The sequence below is a fragment of the Artemia franciscana genome, chromosome 5 (genome assembly GCF_032884065.1).
Source record: "Artemia franciscana chromosome 5, ASM3288406v1, whole genome shotgun sequence".
NCBI classification, from domain to species: domain Eukaryota; kingdom Metazoa; phylum Arthropoda; class Branchiopoda; order Anostraca; family Artemiidae; genus Artemia; species Artemia franciscana.
The window spans coordinates 36,235,560-36,251,599 of record NC_088867.1 but is presented as its reverse complement, the minus strand read 5'-3'; the positions used below and the strand labels follow the sequence as shown (position 1 = coordinate 36,251,599).

The window sequence follows — 16,040 nt, the reverse complement described above, 5'->3', positions numbered from 1 at the left end:
TTTCCTATACCCAGCTTTTAGGGAAAGTACCCAGTTTTTAAGGGACAGTACCTGATCTGAACTTTGTTCCAAAGTGAAATGGAATTCTTAAATTTATCTAGATATAACAGTGACTAAGATAGTCTATCAGATTAAAGCCAAATTTATATAAAAGTAACGTCAAATTCGTAAATTCGGCCATATTGGGAGTCCAGGATTAATGATTTACCAATAAAAAATCACATTAATCACCAAATTTTTTAATTTAAAAGACAACTAAAAGTAGCACCGCTGGAGCCATCGTAGGTTGTCCAAGTTTTACGGAACATTTGACGCCTACTGGAGTGGAGTGTTAGTGTTCAAAATGCGAAGCACCTCATTTTTAAGGTCAGCTACTGCAGGTGAGAGAAGAGCAGCACCAGGGATAAGAGAAGCTGAAAAAAAAGAAACCGAATTCAAACTTGAAGTGAGAAAACAAAAGCAAAGACAGCGTTTAAATATGGCGAAATTCACATCGAAAATTTAAGTCCTACTAAAAAAAAAAAAAAAAAAAAAAAACTAAATGAACCATTGCAGGAAAGTGAAAGGTGTGACAACTCCAAACCTACCACAGAAAAGGCCGTTCTAGACTAATATTAAATAAAAAACAAGTTTTTTTAACTGCAAGTAAGGAGCGACATTAAAACCTAAAAGGAACAGAAATTATTCTGTATATGAAAGGGGTTGTCCCCTCCGCAACGCCTCGCTCTTTACGCTAAAGTTTGACTCTTTGTCACAACTCTACTTTTTAAAACAATAAAAAAACTTTAGCGTAAAGAGCGAGGCGTTGCGGAGGGGACAACCCCTTTCATATACGGAATAATTTTTTTTCGTTGTAAGTTTTAATGTCGCTCCTTGCTTGCAATTAAAAAAAACTGTTTTTTTTATTTAATTTCTGAAAAACGAAATTTGAACATTAATTTTTTTTTTTGATAAATTGCTTTCTCATAGATTTGTTCGGACGATTTTGATAAAAAAGGGGTGGGGGAGGAGGCCTACTTGCCCTCTAATTTTTGGTTACTTAAAAATGCAACTAATTTTTTTATTTTTTGTCCGAAAGTTTTTATTAGTAATAAACATACGTACCTTACGAATTAACTTACGTAACGAACTTCTATATTTGTGTATTTTCATTACGAATATGGGGGGGTTTGCCCCCTCGACAATACCTCGCTCTTTAAACTAAAGCTTGAATTTTATCCCAAATCTTTTAGAATGACACCTGAATCACAAAGGCCGTAGAATAAATAGTTGAAATTACTAAAAAGTAGACGAACTCCCTTATATACGAATATTTTATGTTCGTTTTGAGTTTTAATGCTACTCATTACTTCCAGGTGAAAATTCTTTTTTATTTTATTTTCTCATTGTTTTTCTTTAAATAATGCCCTCATGCTAAATTCCTCCATGGAAAGATCCTCCCATTTAAACCCTCCCGCCGACCCACCCCAACGCGAAAAAGTCCCCCTGAAAACGTTTGTACGCTTCATAATAACCACTACTATATGTAAATAATGGTCAAAGTTTGTAACTTGCAGCCCCTCCCCTGGGGACTGTGGGGGATTAAGTCTACCCCAAAAAATAGTTATTAGGTTTTTTAATCAGTTAAACAGAATGGCTATCTCAAAATTTTGTTCCAGTGATTTTGGGGGGAAATGTGCGTGGGAGGGGGCCTAGATGCCCTCCAATTTTTTCAGTCACTTAAAAAGGACACTAGAATTTTTAATTTCCGTTAGAATGACCCTCTCGTGACATTCTAGGACCACTGGGTCGATACGATCACCCTTGTGTCTTCTGGCAAAAATATAAAACTCCACATTTTTGTAGATAGGAGCTTGGAACTTCTACAGTTGGGTTCTCTGATACGCTGAATCTGATTGTGTGATTTTTGTTAAGATTCTATGACTTGTAGGGGTGTTTCCCCTATTTTCTAAAATAAGGCAAATTTTCTCAGGCTCCTAACTTTTGATGGGTAAGACTAAACTTGATGAAACTTATATATTTAAAATCAACATTAAAATGCAATTATTTTGATGTAACTATTGGTATCAAAATTCCGTTTTGAGAGTTCCCTTTACTATTGCGCCGGGTCGCTCCTTACTAGAGCTCGTTACCACGAACTGTTTGATAGCGAAAGATCCACAACATTTTTTCGGGTATGGAAGGCTTATGTAAAAAATATTTGCTGTCAGTCAAAGACGAATAATGTCAAAACACCAAAGAAAACGCACCCTGATAATAGAATTAATTAAAACCAATTACTCCTTAGACTTGTCATTCGTCTAAATATTTTTTTGTGTACCATAGCCATAATAGATTTAATTTAAGATTGGTATTTCTAAATGATTGGAATTTAAAAAGCAAATGTTTCGCTGCTATTATATCAAACACAAAAAAAGGTCACCTCATAGATCTTTGTTTATTTTAGGAAATAAGTAAAAATTGGCTTTTTATCTTTTGTTTTGATATTATTTATTAATATTTAGTGTAAAATGACAATTTTAGTTGTAACCTTCACTCCATTTTAATTTAAAATGTTCACGCATACGAATAACAGATAATAAATTACTTCTCAAATAACATGCTTTAATGGCAGGTTCTTAAGTGAGCTGACCAGGGGATATATTTCTACTTCTATTTATTTTCGAAGTACAATGCTTACTTTTCTACTCTTCCACTTCCAAAATTTTTAAATCTTCTTTCATGCTTGGTTTCTAGTTATTTTTCACAGTTACTAATACATTGGGTACCGAGAAGATCAATCAAGTGGACATCTTCACTTACTTGGGTAATATCAAACAGTTCGTAGTAACGAGCGATGGGGCTCAATAGTGATCGAAACACTAAAAACAATATCAATTTTAATATCAATAGAAACATCAAAAGAATTGGCTTATCATGCTGATTCCAAATATATGATATTCATTAAGTTTACTATTACCTGTCAAAATCAGCGAGTCTTGAGAAAATCTGCCTTTTTGAAAAAAGGGGGAAAACATCCCTAAAAGCCAATGAATCTTAATGAAAATAACAAAACTAGACTCAGCGTATCAGAGAACCCTGTTGTAGAAGTTTCAAGTTCCCATCTGCAAAATTGGGAATTTTGTATTTTTTGCCCAGACGATACGTGTTATTTGTCTCTTTCTTTCTTTCAGTATAGTTGAAAGGTCCAGTAACTATAACATTTGGGGATAACATGACACCCCTCACATCCCCTGGGGAAAGGTCTGTGAGTCCTGAAGTTCTCCCATTGTTTATGCATAGTATTTGTTACTGGGAAATACACTGACGTTTCTCGGGGGGGGGGGATTTTCCACGGTGATAATTTTTTCGCCGGCTCAATTTTAAATGTGGAGATGTTAAGGGGAATTGTCCGTAGATAATTTTTCCTGGATTTGAATTGTCAAGAGGATCGTTCTATGGGGTGGGGGGATTTTCCACGTATGAAATTCTTCATGGGAGAAGTTCTACAGGAGCAACTTTTAACTAGGGAGGGGGTGGAAACATTTCCACGGAGGGGAGATTTCCGGCATGATTTGACAAACAATCAGAAATCAGTATTTTTCAAATGAAAGAGTGCTAAGAAAAGTTTTTTAGGCGGTATCGTCAACAAGAAATTTTTGGGGGGAGTTTTCAGCGAGAGTGAAATTGTCTTGGGGGGAATTTTCCTGGTGGGGTATTTGGGAGGAACTTTCCTTAGAGGAATTTTCCGTGTGGGGGAAGAAATCTTTCATGAAGAGGAGCCAGATTTCCCGGCGTTATTTAAAAGACATTCAGAAATTGAATAAAAAAAATATTTTTAACAAAGTAAGGAGCAACATCAAAACTTAAAATAAGCGGACATTATTAGTTATATGACGAGGTCACCCCCTGCTCAATATGTTACTCTTTACGCTTAAGTTTGATTTTGTGTCCCAATTCTTTAAGAATGACTCCTGACATTCAAGGGCAGTTTAATTTAAAAAAAAGAAGTTATTTATTAAATACTAAAAGACTTGAGACTGAAGAGCGAGACATCAATTTCTGTTCGCCTTAAGTTTTGACGTTGCTCCTTACTTTCACTTGAAAAACGGCTGTGCAGGGAAGATGTTAAAAGTAAAATAGCCAAGGCCCAGGGTGTGTTGCCAGAATTGAATAAAGTTTGGAAGAATAGGAAGATAAGTCTACGACCAAAGATTAGAATATTGGAAGCTACAGCGATGAAAGTGGTCAAGTATGGTTCTGAAACGTAGGCACTCCGAAAAACGGAGGAAGATTCGCTAGATGTTTTCAAGAGAGATTGCCTGCAGATTGTTTTGGGTACCCGAAAGATTGAACCATACGAAAAGTATGGTTCAATCCCGCTTTCTAGGGCTATAATGAGGAAAGATTCAATCCCGCTTTCTAGGGATATAATGAGGAAATATTCAATCCCGCTTTCTAGGGCTATAATGAGGAAAGATTCAATCCCGCATTCTAGGGCTATAATGAGGAAGATTCAATCCCGCTTTCTAGGGCTATAATGAGGAAAGATTCAATCCCGCTTTCTAGGGCTATAATGAGGAAAGATTGAGATGGCCAGGGTTTGCTCTGCGGATGGTGGATGACATATTGCCAAAGACTGTCCTTTTCGGCCAACTGTCGATGGCTAAGCAAAAGGTAGGTTGCCCCCGGTCGGGGCGTGACGATGTTGTAAGGAAAGAATTAAGGGAAGTGGGAAGTTCCTAGGAGGGTATAAAGAGGGAGGCTTTGAAAAGATTGGGACAGAGGAGTGTGCGTAGCTGTGTTCGCCTCAGGCGAGTTGAATCTGCAGCAGGTTATTAGTAGTAGTCGTCGTTTTTCCATAGTTAAATGAAAGTTTGTTGTTCTTGCTATAACCTCTTGGCTTTCTTTTCAAAGAGGTGCAAGAGGTCTTTGGAGCATTGGGACACGCACCGTATTTCATAGAACTAGAAGTACTTTTGGGTTCATTTTTTTACTTTAAATAGATGTGCTATGTATCCTCTAATAATAAACTGAATGCGTGAATGACTGAGGAGCGAGTACAATTACGAACTGGACGCGGGTTTGCGCTACGATGATTTGTTAGTAATAGCACGTAATATATGCAAATCATTTTGTTACTTTTAGCAAAAACTGTACTAATTTCACAAACGCTAGCCCATATTTGGTCATCTGGAAGTATGGTGGACCTATTCAGGAAAGTAGAACCGAATCGACCAAAAGGAGACTATTTTTAGTTTATTTTTAAGTTTATATCTACAGGTCAAAGTTTTCATCGGAAGTTACTATTAATTACGTTTTAATGTGTTCTTAGAAATTACTAAAAAAGTAGATGAACTTCATGCTCAAAAGCATATACAAATGCATAAATATATGAATTTAGTAATAAGTATGTATAAAAAGTTGGGTTTAATTTGGTCTTCAAATTACTAGCTTCTAAGCCATCCTGAACTTTATTTTATAAGAATCCTACTGAGGTGGAAAAAAGATTTAAGAATTCCTAAAAGACACATAAAAAATATGGAAGACTGAAAATAATAAATCATGGGGCAATAGCTGCAAGTTATTAAAGAGCCAACCAAGGCCCAATGTAACCAAAACTTTAAGGACATTTTTGTAAAACTGTCAAGCGAGGAAAAGTGTCAACTTTCAGTTAAGTTAACACTTTCTATTACGTCGTACCTCTATTTGTGATTCGAACCGTCTCCAATTCAACGATTTCAAAATTGTCCCCTTCTTTTAATTTCAATTCTTTTTTCATTTGAACAGCAATTAATGAAACTTGGTCGTGTTAAATAAACATATTGCTGTGTCAGTGCTACATTTTGCTTACTGCAAAGTTCTGTTTTTGAAAATGCAACTTTAAGTAAAGTTTAAAACTTTCTGTTATGTCGTAGCTCTATCTTGATTCGAGAACAATTCGATGTTATTAGAATTGTCCCTCATCTCCGAATTTACATATATTCAATTTTTGTCCCCGTTTCGGTCGAAATTGATATCTTGCATCACACATCAGTAGAAACTGAAATTTTTTGTGGTGTATTCTATTTTGTTATATAGCAATGTATCTAGATGTTTTTTTCATTTCCATTCAAATGCGTATTATTAGCCCAAGGCACTCCTTACCTACAGTTAGTTACCACGAATTGTTTGATTTAGTGATTGGTCTCTTCGGAAATATAGAAGGGCTTCCTTCAAAAGAAGCCAATTACTAAATATTTACTGTTCCTATTCCTGTAATTCTGGAAGTCCAATATCTTTATAGTATTGTAGCAGAAAAATTGCAATACCAGTAACACTAATTTCCGTAAATTATATTAACTAAATATCTTTAATTCTCTAATGTCCTTCCTACTCCTCAATTCTGTATATTTTTCATATAGGATAATATTTCATAGTTAGTGAAATTTTTATCTACCTATGATACCAAGGATACTTTATTTAGCAAAATTTCAGTTTTTTTAAGAGAAAGCTTACGAGAGATGCGAAGTAAAACCTATTTTAAATGCTCTGTTAAAAAAAAAACTTATGTCGACTTTTATAGTTTCTTCGGCGAAGTTGGACATAGATCTTTTTACAAGGTATACTGTGTATAATTTCAAAACCTAAAAAACGAACAAAGATTAATTAAAAAAAAATCTGATGAAAGTAAAGAGCGATTTCTTTTGAAAATCAGTTCCAAAAAAAACTGGCTAGTGATATTTCCCTATATCCTCAGAGCATTGCTGGAGTTTTAGAGCTTTTGGCTTGCCAGGCCTTTTCAGAGGATTTAAATTGTATAGTATAATGTATTGATTGCATGGCTTTTAAAGGACAAATGAAAGCTTTACAAATTATTCTTTTATTTCTAGGAAGCTATTCAAGGATATTCTAATTCTGTTTTGTTGCGTCAGCTTTGTAGTTTTAGTAAAGCTCTAGATTTTCTTTTAGAATTCTACAAATAAATGAAATATCACGAGCCAGTTAATTTGAAATAATTTTCAAAAACATGTTGTATAAACTGCGAAGCGGTAATTTTTCTTCGTTTTAAGTTTCAAATTTGTTCTTTCATCTTTCCAGAAAAACTGTGTGAATTTTTTTTATTAATATAATTTATATCAGAGTCCACATACCTGGTAAAGGAAGTTCTAGAACTTCACGAATTTTATCAGGATTGTCAACATATTCTTTTTTTATCAGCGACCCTCTTTGTTCAAGGGTATATAGAATGATTTTTTCGTATTCAGAGATCGTCAGCGGAGAATCTTCAACTAAAAAACTCAACAGCATTGCCATCTCTGGTGGGTGATCAGCTCCAATTTTCTCCACGTTTTTCTCTATTTCTTTTTGGGTCTCAAAAGCATCATCGTTGTCCGTGGAGTCTTCAAATGGGTGGTGGTGAGAATCAGCGACATTATTAGACGTTTTAAAAGATTCATTCATTCGGCCCGGAGTAGAATTTTTGTTAAAATCTAGCTTTCCACAGGTTTTGACGATGAGACGTATGCCTTCTTCTTTTTCCATCAATAACGGTTCTGAAATAAATAAAAAAAAAAAAAAAAAAAAAAAAAAAAAAAAAAAAAAAAAAAAAAAAGAAAAATAACTGGCAAAATCTTTCGAAAAGCAACAAAAATACCGAAGAAAAAAGTCATTGAACTATTAGATGAGCTAAACTGCATTTAAATGATTAGGTTAGTTTAGAAAAAAAATTAAGCATACCAAAATTTGTAATACTCAAGCTTTTTACCGCTAAAGCATATATGTGTGCGTCTTTGGAGGGGGCGGGGTGTATCGATATTGCTTTGGTTGCCAAAATGGCATTTCTGAAAAAGCTATTCCCAGGAATAGTAAGGGTTTTAAGTTAAATTTCAGAGTTGAGGGTAATGTCGAAGATAATCAGAGTACAATTATATGCATCCCGGTTGTCTAATGCTATTTAGTTGAACCTTTCAGGTAATTTTAATCAAAAGATTAAATAAAAAAAAAACAATTTTTTTTATTTAATCTTTTGATTAAAATTACTTAAGAAAAACTTGTTTTTTTTTTTATTTAATTTCTGAACTTTTTGAATCAATGCATGTTTTGATTTTGGCTCTCCGCAGACGAATAATTAAAAAAGAAATTTGCTTTTTTTTTTGGCTAAATGGCTTTCTCATAATTTTGATCGAATGATTTTGAGAAAAAAGAGCGGGGGAGGAAGCCTAGTTGCCCTCCGATTTTTTGGTTAATTAAAAAGGCAACTAGAACTTTTAATTTTTTACGAATCTTTTTATTAGTAAAAGATTTACGTAACTTATAAATTAGCTTACGTAAAGAACTTTTGTATTCTCGTGTTTTTATTACATATATGAAGTGGTTCGCCCCCTCGTCAGTACCTCGCTCTTTACACTAAAGCTTAAATTTTGTCCCAATTCATTAAGAATGACCCCTGAATCACAAAAGCCGTAGAATAAATAGTTGAAATTACTAAAAATACTTTAGCGTAAAGAGCGAGGTATTAGGAGGAGGTGAGCCCCTCATATGGGTAATAATTTCTGTTCGTTTTAAGTTTAATGCTGCTCCTTACTTCCAGCTGAAAAAAACTTTTCATATTTATTTTTTCATTGTTTTTTTTTTAAATAATGCTAGTAAATCCTGCGCTCCCTTCATGGAAATTTTCTTCCCCCATGACAAATTTTCGATGGAGAGTTCCCCCAGCATATCTCCCTCCTCCCAACCAAAACAATCCTTCCCAAATACACTTCCCAATTCCCCAAGTACACTTCCCAACAACCATTACTAGGGTTATGACCACTACGCTGAATAAAATGGCTATCTCAGAATTGTGATCCGTTGACTTTGGGAAAATAATTAGCGTGGGAGGGGGCCTAGGTGCCCTCCAATTTTTTGGTCACTTAAAAGGGCACTAGAACTTTTCATTTCCGTTAGAATGAGCCCTCTCGCAACATTCTAGGACAACTGGGTCGATACGACCACCCCTGAAAAAACAAACAAACAAATAAACACGCATCCGTGATCTGCCTTCTGGCAAAAAATACAAAATTCCACACTTTTATAGATAGGAGCTTGAAACTTCTACAGTAGGGTTCCCTGATACGCTGAATTTGATGGTGTGATTTTCGTTGAGATTCTATGACTTTTAGGGAGTGTTTCCCCCTATTTAGTAAAAAACGTAAATTTTTGTCAGGCTCGTAACTTTTGATGGGTAAGACTAAACTTGATGAAACTTATATGTTTAAAATCAGCATTAGAATGCTATATTCTTTTGATGTAGCTATTGGTATCAAAATTCTATTTTTTAGAGTTTTGGTTACTATTGAACCGGGTCGCTCCTTACTACAGTTCGTTATCACGAACTGGTTGATACTATGTATTCCCACCTTGTTAAATTAGTGTGCGCAGTGTCTAGGAACAGTTAAGTGTGTTAAGATGAAACTTTCAGAGAACATTGAAGAGGATGTTGAGCTCAATAAAAAAAAAATACTATGTGCATCTCGGTTGTCAGAAGAGCAGATCTCCAATATTCCAGAAACGTATAATGGCATTTAGTTGAAATTTTTGGCAATGCTGAGGGGAATGGGGAAGCATTTCAAAAGACACTAGCAGAACTAATAAATTGGAAGTGGATATTTTAATTTTTACGCCCGAGACGTAGAAACCGGAGAAATATATATTATATTAAGCAGTAACAAAAACTTTAGAAATTGAAACGAACATAAATTTATTGAAACAAAAATTCCGAAAAAGAAGTTTTTCAAAGAAAATTAAAGAGCTATTTTAGACTTAAGATCCGCAGAATTAAATTCCTATAATCATTCAAATTCAAAATGACCAAAAATTACTATTAAAGAATAAGTGAAACCCGAAACGCACAGAAATTAAAATAAACAATCATAAAAAACAAAGAGATTAAAGGTACTAATATAAATGAAAAAATAAATCTTAAAACCAGTAAAAAATAAATTGAATATTCAAGTCAAACTTAAAATGAACAAAAGTTATAACAAACAGGAGTTTGGCTACTGTCCCCTTTCCCTTCACAAGCACAAAAGTTTAACAGCATTGTAAGCATCACAAGCGTTTCCATTCTATGTTGATTCAAAAATTAGCACAAAATTAAGTTTAAAGATGCCCATTTAAAATTATTAGTATAAGCATTTCAACTTCACAAAGAAGGGTTGGCGAATTACAGTCAAATTAATCTGGCCTTGATGAAAACCACACTATCAAAATTTGGATACCCAAAAGCTTCTTAAAAGAAATACATGGCCTATGAAATTCGTATTTTTAGAGCCACGGGGGATTTTTTTCTTTTTTTCACAAGGGGCGACGTTAGCGAACCATTTGTAATGTATTTCTAATTTCGGGAAAGATTTGAAAATCAAGTCACACACGGGAGTCCAGAATCAAAACACATTTCCATTAATGTATTACTATTATGCGTTATGCGTTCTTATTTGGATTGCCGAATTGAATATTGATAAGAATAGTTAAATACGCATTTATTTACCTGGTGCAGGCCCTTGGAGTAAATATATTTTTATACGGTTTGCTTCAACGCTGTCACTCCCCAACAACACAACAACCTTGAATTTTGGGAGTACCGCCTTGTGCAGAGACGCCACGAGATGATCAGGCTTGGTGCAAATTCTCTTCTCAATGTTGATTCCGAGCTCTGAAAGCTGGGAGCTGAATAAATCGACGTAAATGAGAAAACGGCTAGAAAAAAGAGATGAATAGACCGTAAGTCATTAACCATGCTAGTAAACATTTATGTTTACTACAATAACCTTGCAAGTTGACTGCAAAATCTACACAATTTTTATCTGAGAATTAAACAAATAAATAGCAACTAATGCTGAGCATTAGTAGCCATTAAGCCAGGTAGTACCAGAAGTCCAGGTAGACAAAGAGAAAATAATCCTAAATAGGACGGAACGAAAACAAAACAACAAACTATGAAAAATAAAAAGTCAAAACAAGAATATTTTATTCAATTAATGCATTAAATCTAACACAGCCACTTCCGCAACACCTACTATTAGACAAGTCATTGCAGCAAAAAGCCACCTGCAGAGTCGGTGGAGCTGTCACAGGTTCACTGACTCAACCTCTACCCCAACATGCTCTGATCTTCACCCTTAACTCCCTTGGATGAGGTTTCATTTTCCTTTAGATCCTTTCTTATGACGTTTTCCCATTCCATTCAGGGACGACCTGCTTGTCGTTTAGCCCCAGTTGAATCGCTAAGCAGCACGAAACGAAATGCCCTGCTAATTGTTGGATGTATGGTCATTCAAACAAGTTTCTAAAGTTATTTTTAAAAAGTCTTTCTGGAAAATATCAAACGTATCTTCCTTAACCTTTCGAAGGACTCATGTTGCAGGACAATACTTCACCACACCACCGTCATTACCACGGCTTCCAGTCGGCTTAGTGCAATTAGTCCAGTAAAAGTACGGTTTTGACTCGGCATTTGAGCAACAGAAATGTTCTTGGCATCAAAGTGTTGAAAAAAATTACTTAATAGCTTATCCAAAATCGACCGTGCAGAAACACGCTTTTATTCAGAGAAAAGAGGGAAAAAGGGGGATTTCAAATTTGAATTTATGCAATATTTTCTTGATTGATAGGCTTTTTTCTATTAATTCAAGTCCGGGAAACCGAAAATAACGTCAGAATGGAAAAGTTCCATCCATTAGTACCCCATTTACACCCTAGGTGAGGTCAAAAGGAGTAAAAGTACCATTTGTGGCATTATAAAATTTTAATACATAATTTTAAAAAAATGGGGTACTAAGAAATAGAATTTGCCAATTCTGATGTCATTTTTAGATGACATTTCATTCTAATAATTCTTGATCTGTTCGTGATCTTGACCTCGATTCTTGATCTGTATTGTCTGGGCCCAAGTTTCAGTCCTCGTCACCAGACGAGATATCGAGATCCTAATCGCAATCAGGTATGAATACGAGCCTTGCTGCTTCTTCTATAGTTTTTTATTTGTTTCTCTTCTACTTCTTTCTTTGATTTCTTTAACATGTTGTGTGGAACATCCTATAGTACTTATTTTTACATTTTTCATTATTTTAATTTTTTATCATGTTTTTGAGGTTGAATTGTCACAGCAGGGTTTGGTAGAGTTTAAAATATATAATTAAAGGCAATTATAGAAGAGTTACTCTATGATAGAAGTGCACAGAGATAGGAGACTAGTAAAACGACGAACGATTAATAACTTTGTACAGACTAGGTCAGGTACTGATATCAACAGTATATGATACCAGTTCACTCCTTGCGATCAATAACACATCCACTACTCGTACATCAGAAGCTTTCCCTGTCTGAAACACCTGTAAGAGGCATTTTCTTTTCAATTAAATCTAAATAAGTAGAGTCAAGCTCTAAATCAGAACTAAGCAAATTTAAAACGGAAGGACCTCCTATTTCAAAATAAGCAACCATTAGTTAGATAAAGAAAGTTCTCAAAAGGTCATCAAACGCTATTAAAAAAAAGTCTTTGATATCGTCCATTATGGGTACATCAGAAGATTCGCCTGAACTAAGTGCTTTTAAGGGGCATTTTTTTTTTGGTTTCCTGTGGACTTGGTTTATTTCCTGTGAAATTTAAGGCATTTATAGTAAACGGTACCAGTTCACCCTATGCGATGGAGAACGTATTTACTAGACGTACAACAGAAGGCTTTCCCATCTGAAGTAACTTTAAGGGTCGTTTTCTTAAAAATACAATTTTAATAACATGGGTCAACTCCAAGTCAGAGCCAGGAAAATTTAAGATGGAGAGAACTTCTTATTTAAAATAACCAGCTAATTAGTTTCTTTAACCTTCATCTTACCATGGTATGATAACTCAAACGACAGCCTCCAAAAACACACATAGAAGAGCTAAAAGTAATAAAAATTAATCTCATAGGATATTCTACATCACATATTCTACCTGTATTTAGGAATATAAGCATAATATTCTAGAATCCTAATCTTAATCTAAATTTTACACGTAGGGGGGATTTTATAGGAGAAATTGTCAAAAGAATGGATGATTGTCCGCTGGTGGAATTTTTTAGTGGGATTTCTTGGGGCGGGGTAGGGGTTGGAGGTGGTTCGTTGGCTTGGAAATATGTCAGAAACCGTTTTTAGAATTATAAAAATGCAGGGAAATATTACGAGTTAGTTGTATTTGAGCTAGTTTTGTGGATATCTATTGCTTAAACTACAAAGTAATGATGTTCGTTCACATCCGCATGAAGAGGAAATTTGACCCCTAGCCTCCATTCATTCAGTGGAAAAGGCGGGGGATTGAGAGGGATCCGGTAATTCAATTCATTTTTGATTTTAAACCTACTCTTTACATTCATTTGAAAAATACTAGTCAACATTTTGAGCTGCTAGTATCTTTTCGAATTTGAAAGGATGAGCCCCAGTATTCTGGAGGTCCAAACTCAGTATCATAATTGTCAACAAACAAATGCTGCTTACAAAAGGTGTCTTCTTTCAATACCAAATATTATACCAATATATACTCGATTTTTGCACAAAACTCAAGAGAAATAATAGCAAAGATAAAGGATTTGCAACTTACATAGATACTGGGTTATTTTCTGCTGCAATAATAAGACAGTCTTTTCCGACATTTGGCAATCTTTGTGACCTGAAACTCAAAAAAGTGCATTAGCGCCAAGTTATTTTAATAGCTTTCTTTCTTCGTAAAAGAGTAAACAAATTTGGTTTCTGGGACAAGTATTCACCAACATGATCCTTTTAAATCTAAAATGTGACAATAGTGAAACGTGGGAGCCAGCTTCCCCCCTCCAGAAAATTCCCTCCATGAAAAATGTTCCCGGGGAAATACCCCCCCCCCTTCCAGAGAAAGTTCTCCTAATCGTAAAATCGAGCCACTAGAGGGGGAAAGTACAAAATAGGTACCTCGAAGTACTGACCTGATGTCCCGAAGGGTGACAAAAAGACCAGACATAAAAACAGTTCACGGACAGGGCTGGTTGGTCTGCAATCACCTTCGGCTTAAAACTCTCCATTTATGATCGAATAGGCATCCTCCGAAGTTTCTTAGACAATGAGGGGGAGGTGGGGATGACGAAGGGGCAGTCTCCTCATATATGGAAGACATTCTGTTCATTTTGAGGCTTAATGTTACTCTTTACTTTCATATAAACAGTATAAAGCCGAAATATTCCCAGAAATCAAGAGATATCAAATATCAATTTCTACATCCAACCCTTCCACCCCTTCCTGAAAACTACTTCTACATTCTCCAGAATTCTCGATGGAATTTAGGATATTTTAGAATTACAATGCACCCTTTGAGGCATCTGCACCCATCCCTCAACAACAAAATAACCACTGAACCCTACTGTAGAGGTTTAAAGCTCTCGTCTACAAATGTTGGGAATTGTGTGTTTTTTTGTTGTTGTTTTTTACCATAGAAAGATTATGCACGTGTGCTTCAGGAGAGGGTTTAGAGGGTTTGACCCCCACCCCCCCGAAATTTTTGTCCTACTTGTAGAAATGTAATAAAGTAGCCCCTCCCCCAGACAAAAATCTTGAACATGGCCCTGTTGTTTGTATATCAATTTCTCTCCCTAACTAATTAAGAACTAATAGTGTATTTATCTGAAGGCTCAATGAGAATTGGGATACTTTAACATTAAAACACACGCTTTGAGGCATTTGCCACCATACCTAACTACAAACAATCATATAACCTTACTGCAGAGCAGGCTCTAATCTGCAAATTTTTGGAATTGTATTAATACTCAGGGGCGGGGGTAATAGCATCACTCTCGTTGGTAAAATATTTTCTCATTGTAGCAGAAATATTGCATTCACATGCCTACCAGCATACAGGGGGGAGGGCCTTGCCGTGGAATTCTTAGAAGATAGGGGGGGGGGGGCAATTACTACTCGGAGCTTTGTTTCCACCGGTTTTAAATGGTAATTTTCTCCATTCCCATATAAAATGTTTAAGCATATTTAAACATAACTATACAATGTATTTGAACATCAGAGGACACTATTGTAGAGGTCGCTATGGCTTCAGCCACGTAGAAGACCAAGTCAAGCCGAACTTCCATCCAACTAAACAATAATACCCGTTTCCGTCCACCCGAATTTCTTTAGTAAAATTATTACCAAGAACTTATTTAACAGTACGGCTACTCATCAAAAATTTTGACTAAATACTCAAATCTTATCTAAAATTTTGCTTAAAATCCAATATTTGAATTCTCAAGCAGAAAGCTGAGAAGTGAAGAAGTTGCCAACTAATTTACAATTATAGGTACGCACACTTTAACAGCAAGAAATCGTGGGCTTATTGGCCTGGTAGCCCACATATCTTGGTTAAGCCTCGGCGTGATCTGAAAAGCGATCAGAAATTAAATTAAAAACAACTTTACTCTACTGAAAGTAAGGAGTAACGTTAATAATTAAAATGAACAGAAATTACTTTGTATATGAGGAGGGCTACACTCTTTTCAAAGCATCATTCTTTATGTTAAAGTTGGAGTTTTTGTCACACTTCTTTAGAAACGACTCTGAAACACAAGGGCCGTTTAACTGGAATAAGGTACTTTTTCAAACAACGGAGTCGGTAACAACTCATTCGGTAGCAACTAGTTGAAAAGCAGACTAAATCTTAAAAAGGCCACTGAAACTTTCAGTTTCCAATTGAATGAGCCCCCTTTAAAGTTTATACGATTACCCTTCCCATAAAAATCTTGTATATTAACAACGTGCAACTTGTATATCTAACCGTCCTTACCCCAAAGCTGAAGGGGGGTTGTAAAACCAAGAGACAGGGTTATATGATCTTTGGACTATTTTAAACAAGATGGATATCTCAAAATATTGATCAGATGCGTTTGGGGACAAAACATTTGCAATCGAATGAGCCCCTTCCAAAGTTTATGCAACCACCTCTTTTATATGAAGTGCCTCTGAGAAGAAAATGCACAAATAAATAAATACTATCACATTGAACCCCTATGGCTCTTTACTATAGGCAACGTTATAGCATTGCCTTT

General features: G+C 35.3%; 1 protein-coding gene across 1 annotated transcript in view; it reads right to left on the bottom strand.

Moving 5' to 3' along the window:
- Positions 1–223: 223 nt before the first annotated feature.
- LOC136027345 (uncharacterized) overlaps positions 224–16,040 on the bottom strand; it is a gene marked incomplete in the record, with an annotated part of 76,230 nt that continues 60,413 nt past the window's right edge. The window contains 4 exon segments of the mRNA XM_065704501.1: positions 224–413; positions 7,113–7,514; positions 10,490–10,698; positions 13,580–13,648. Coding sequence (XP_065560573.1) covers positions 316–413; positions 7,113–7,514; positions 10,490–10,698; positions 13,580–13,648 — 778 coding nt within the window.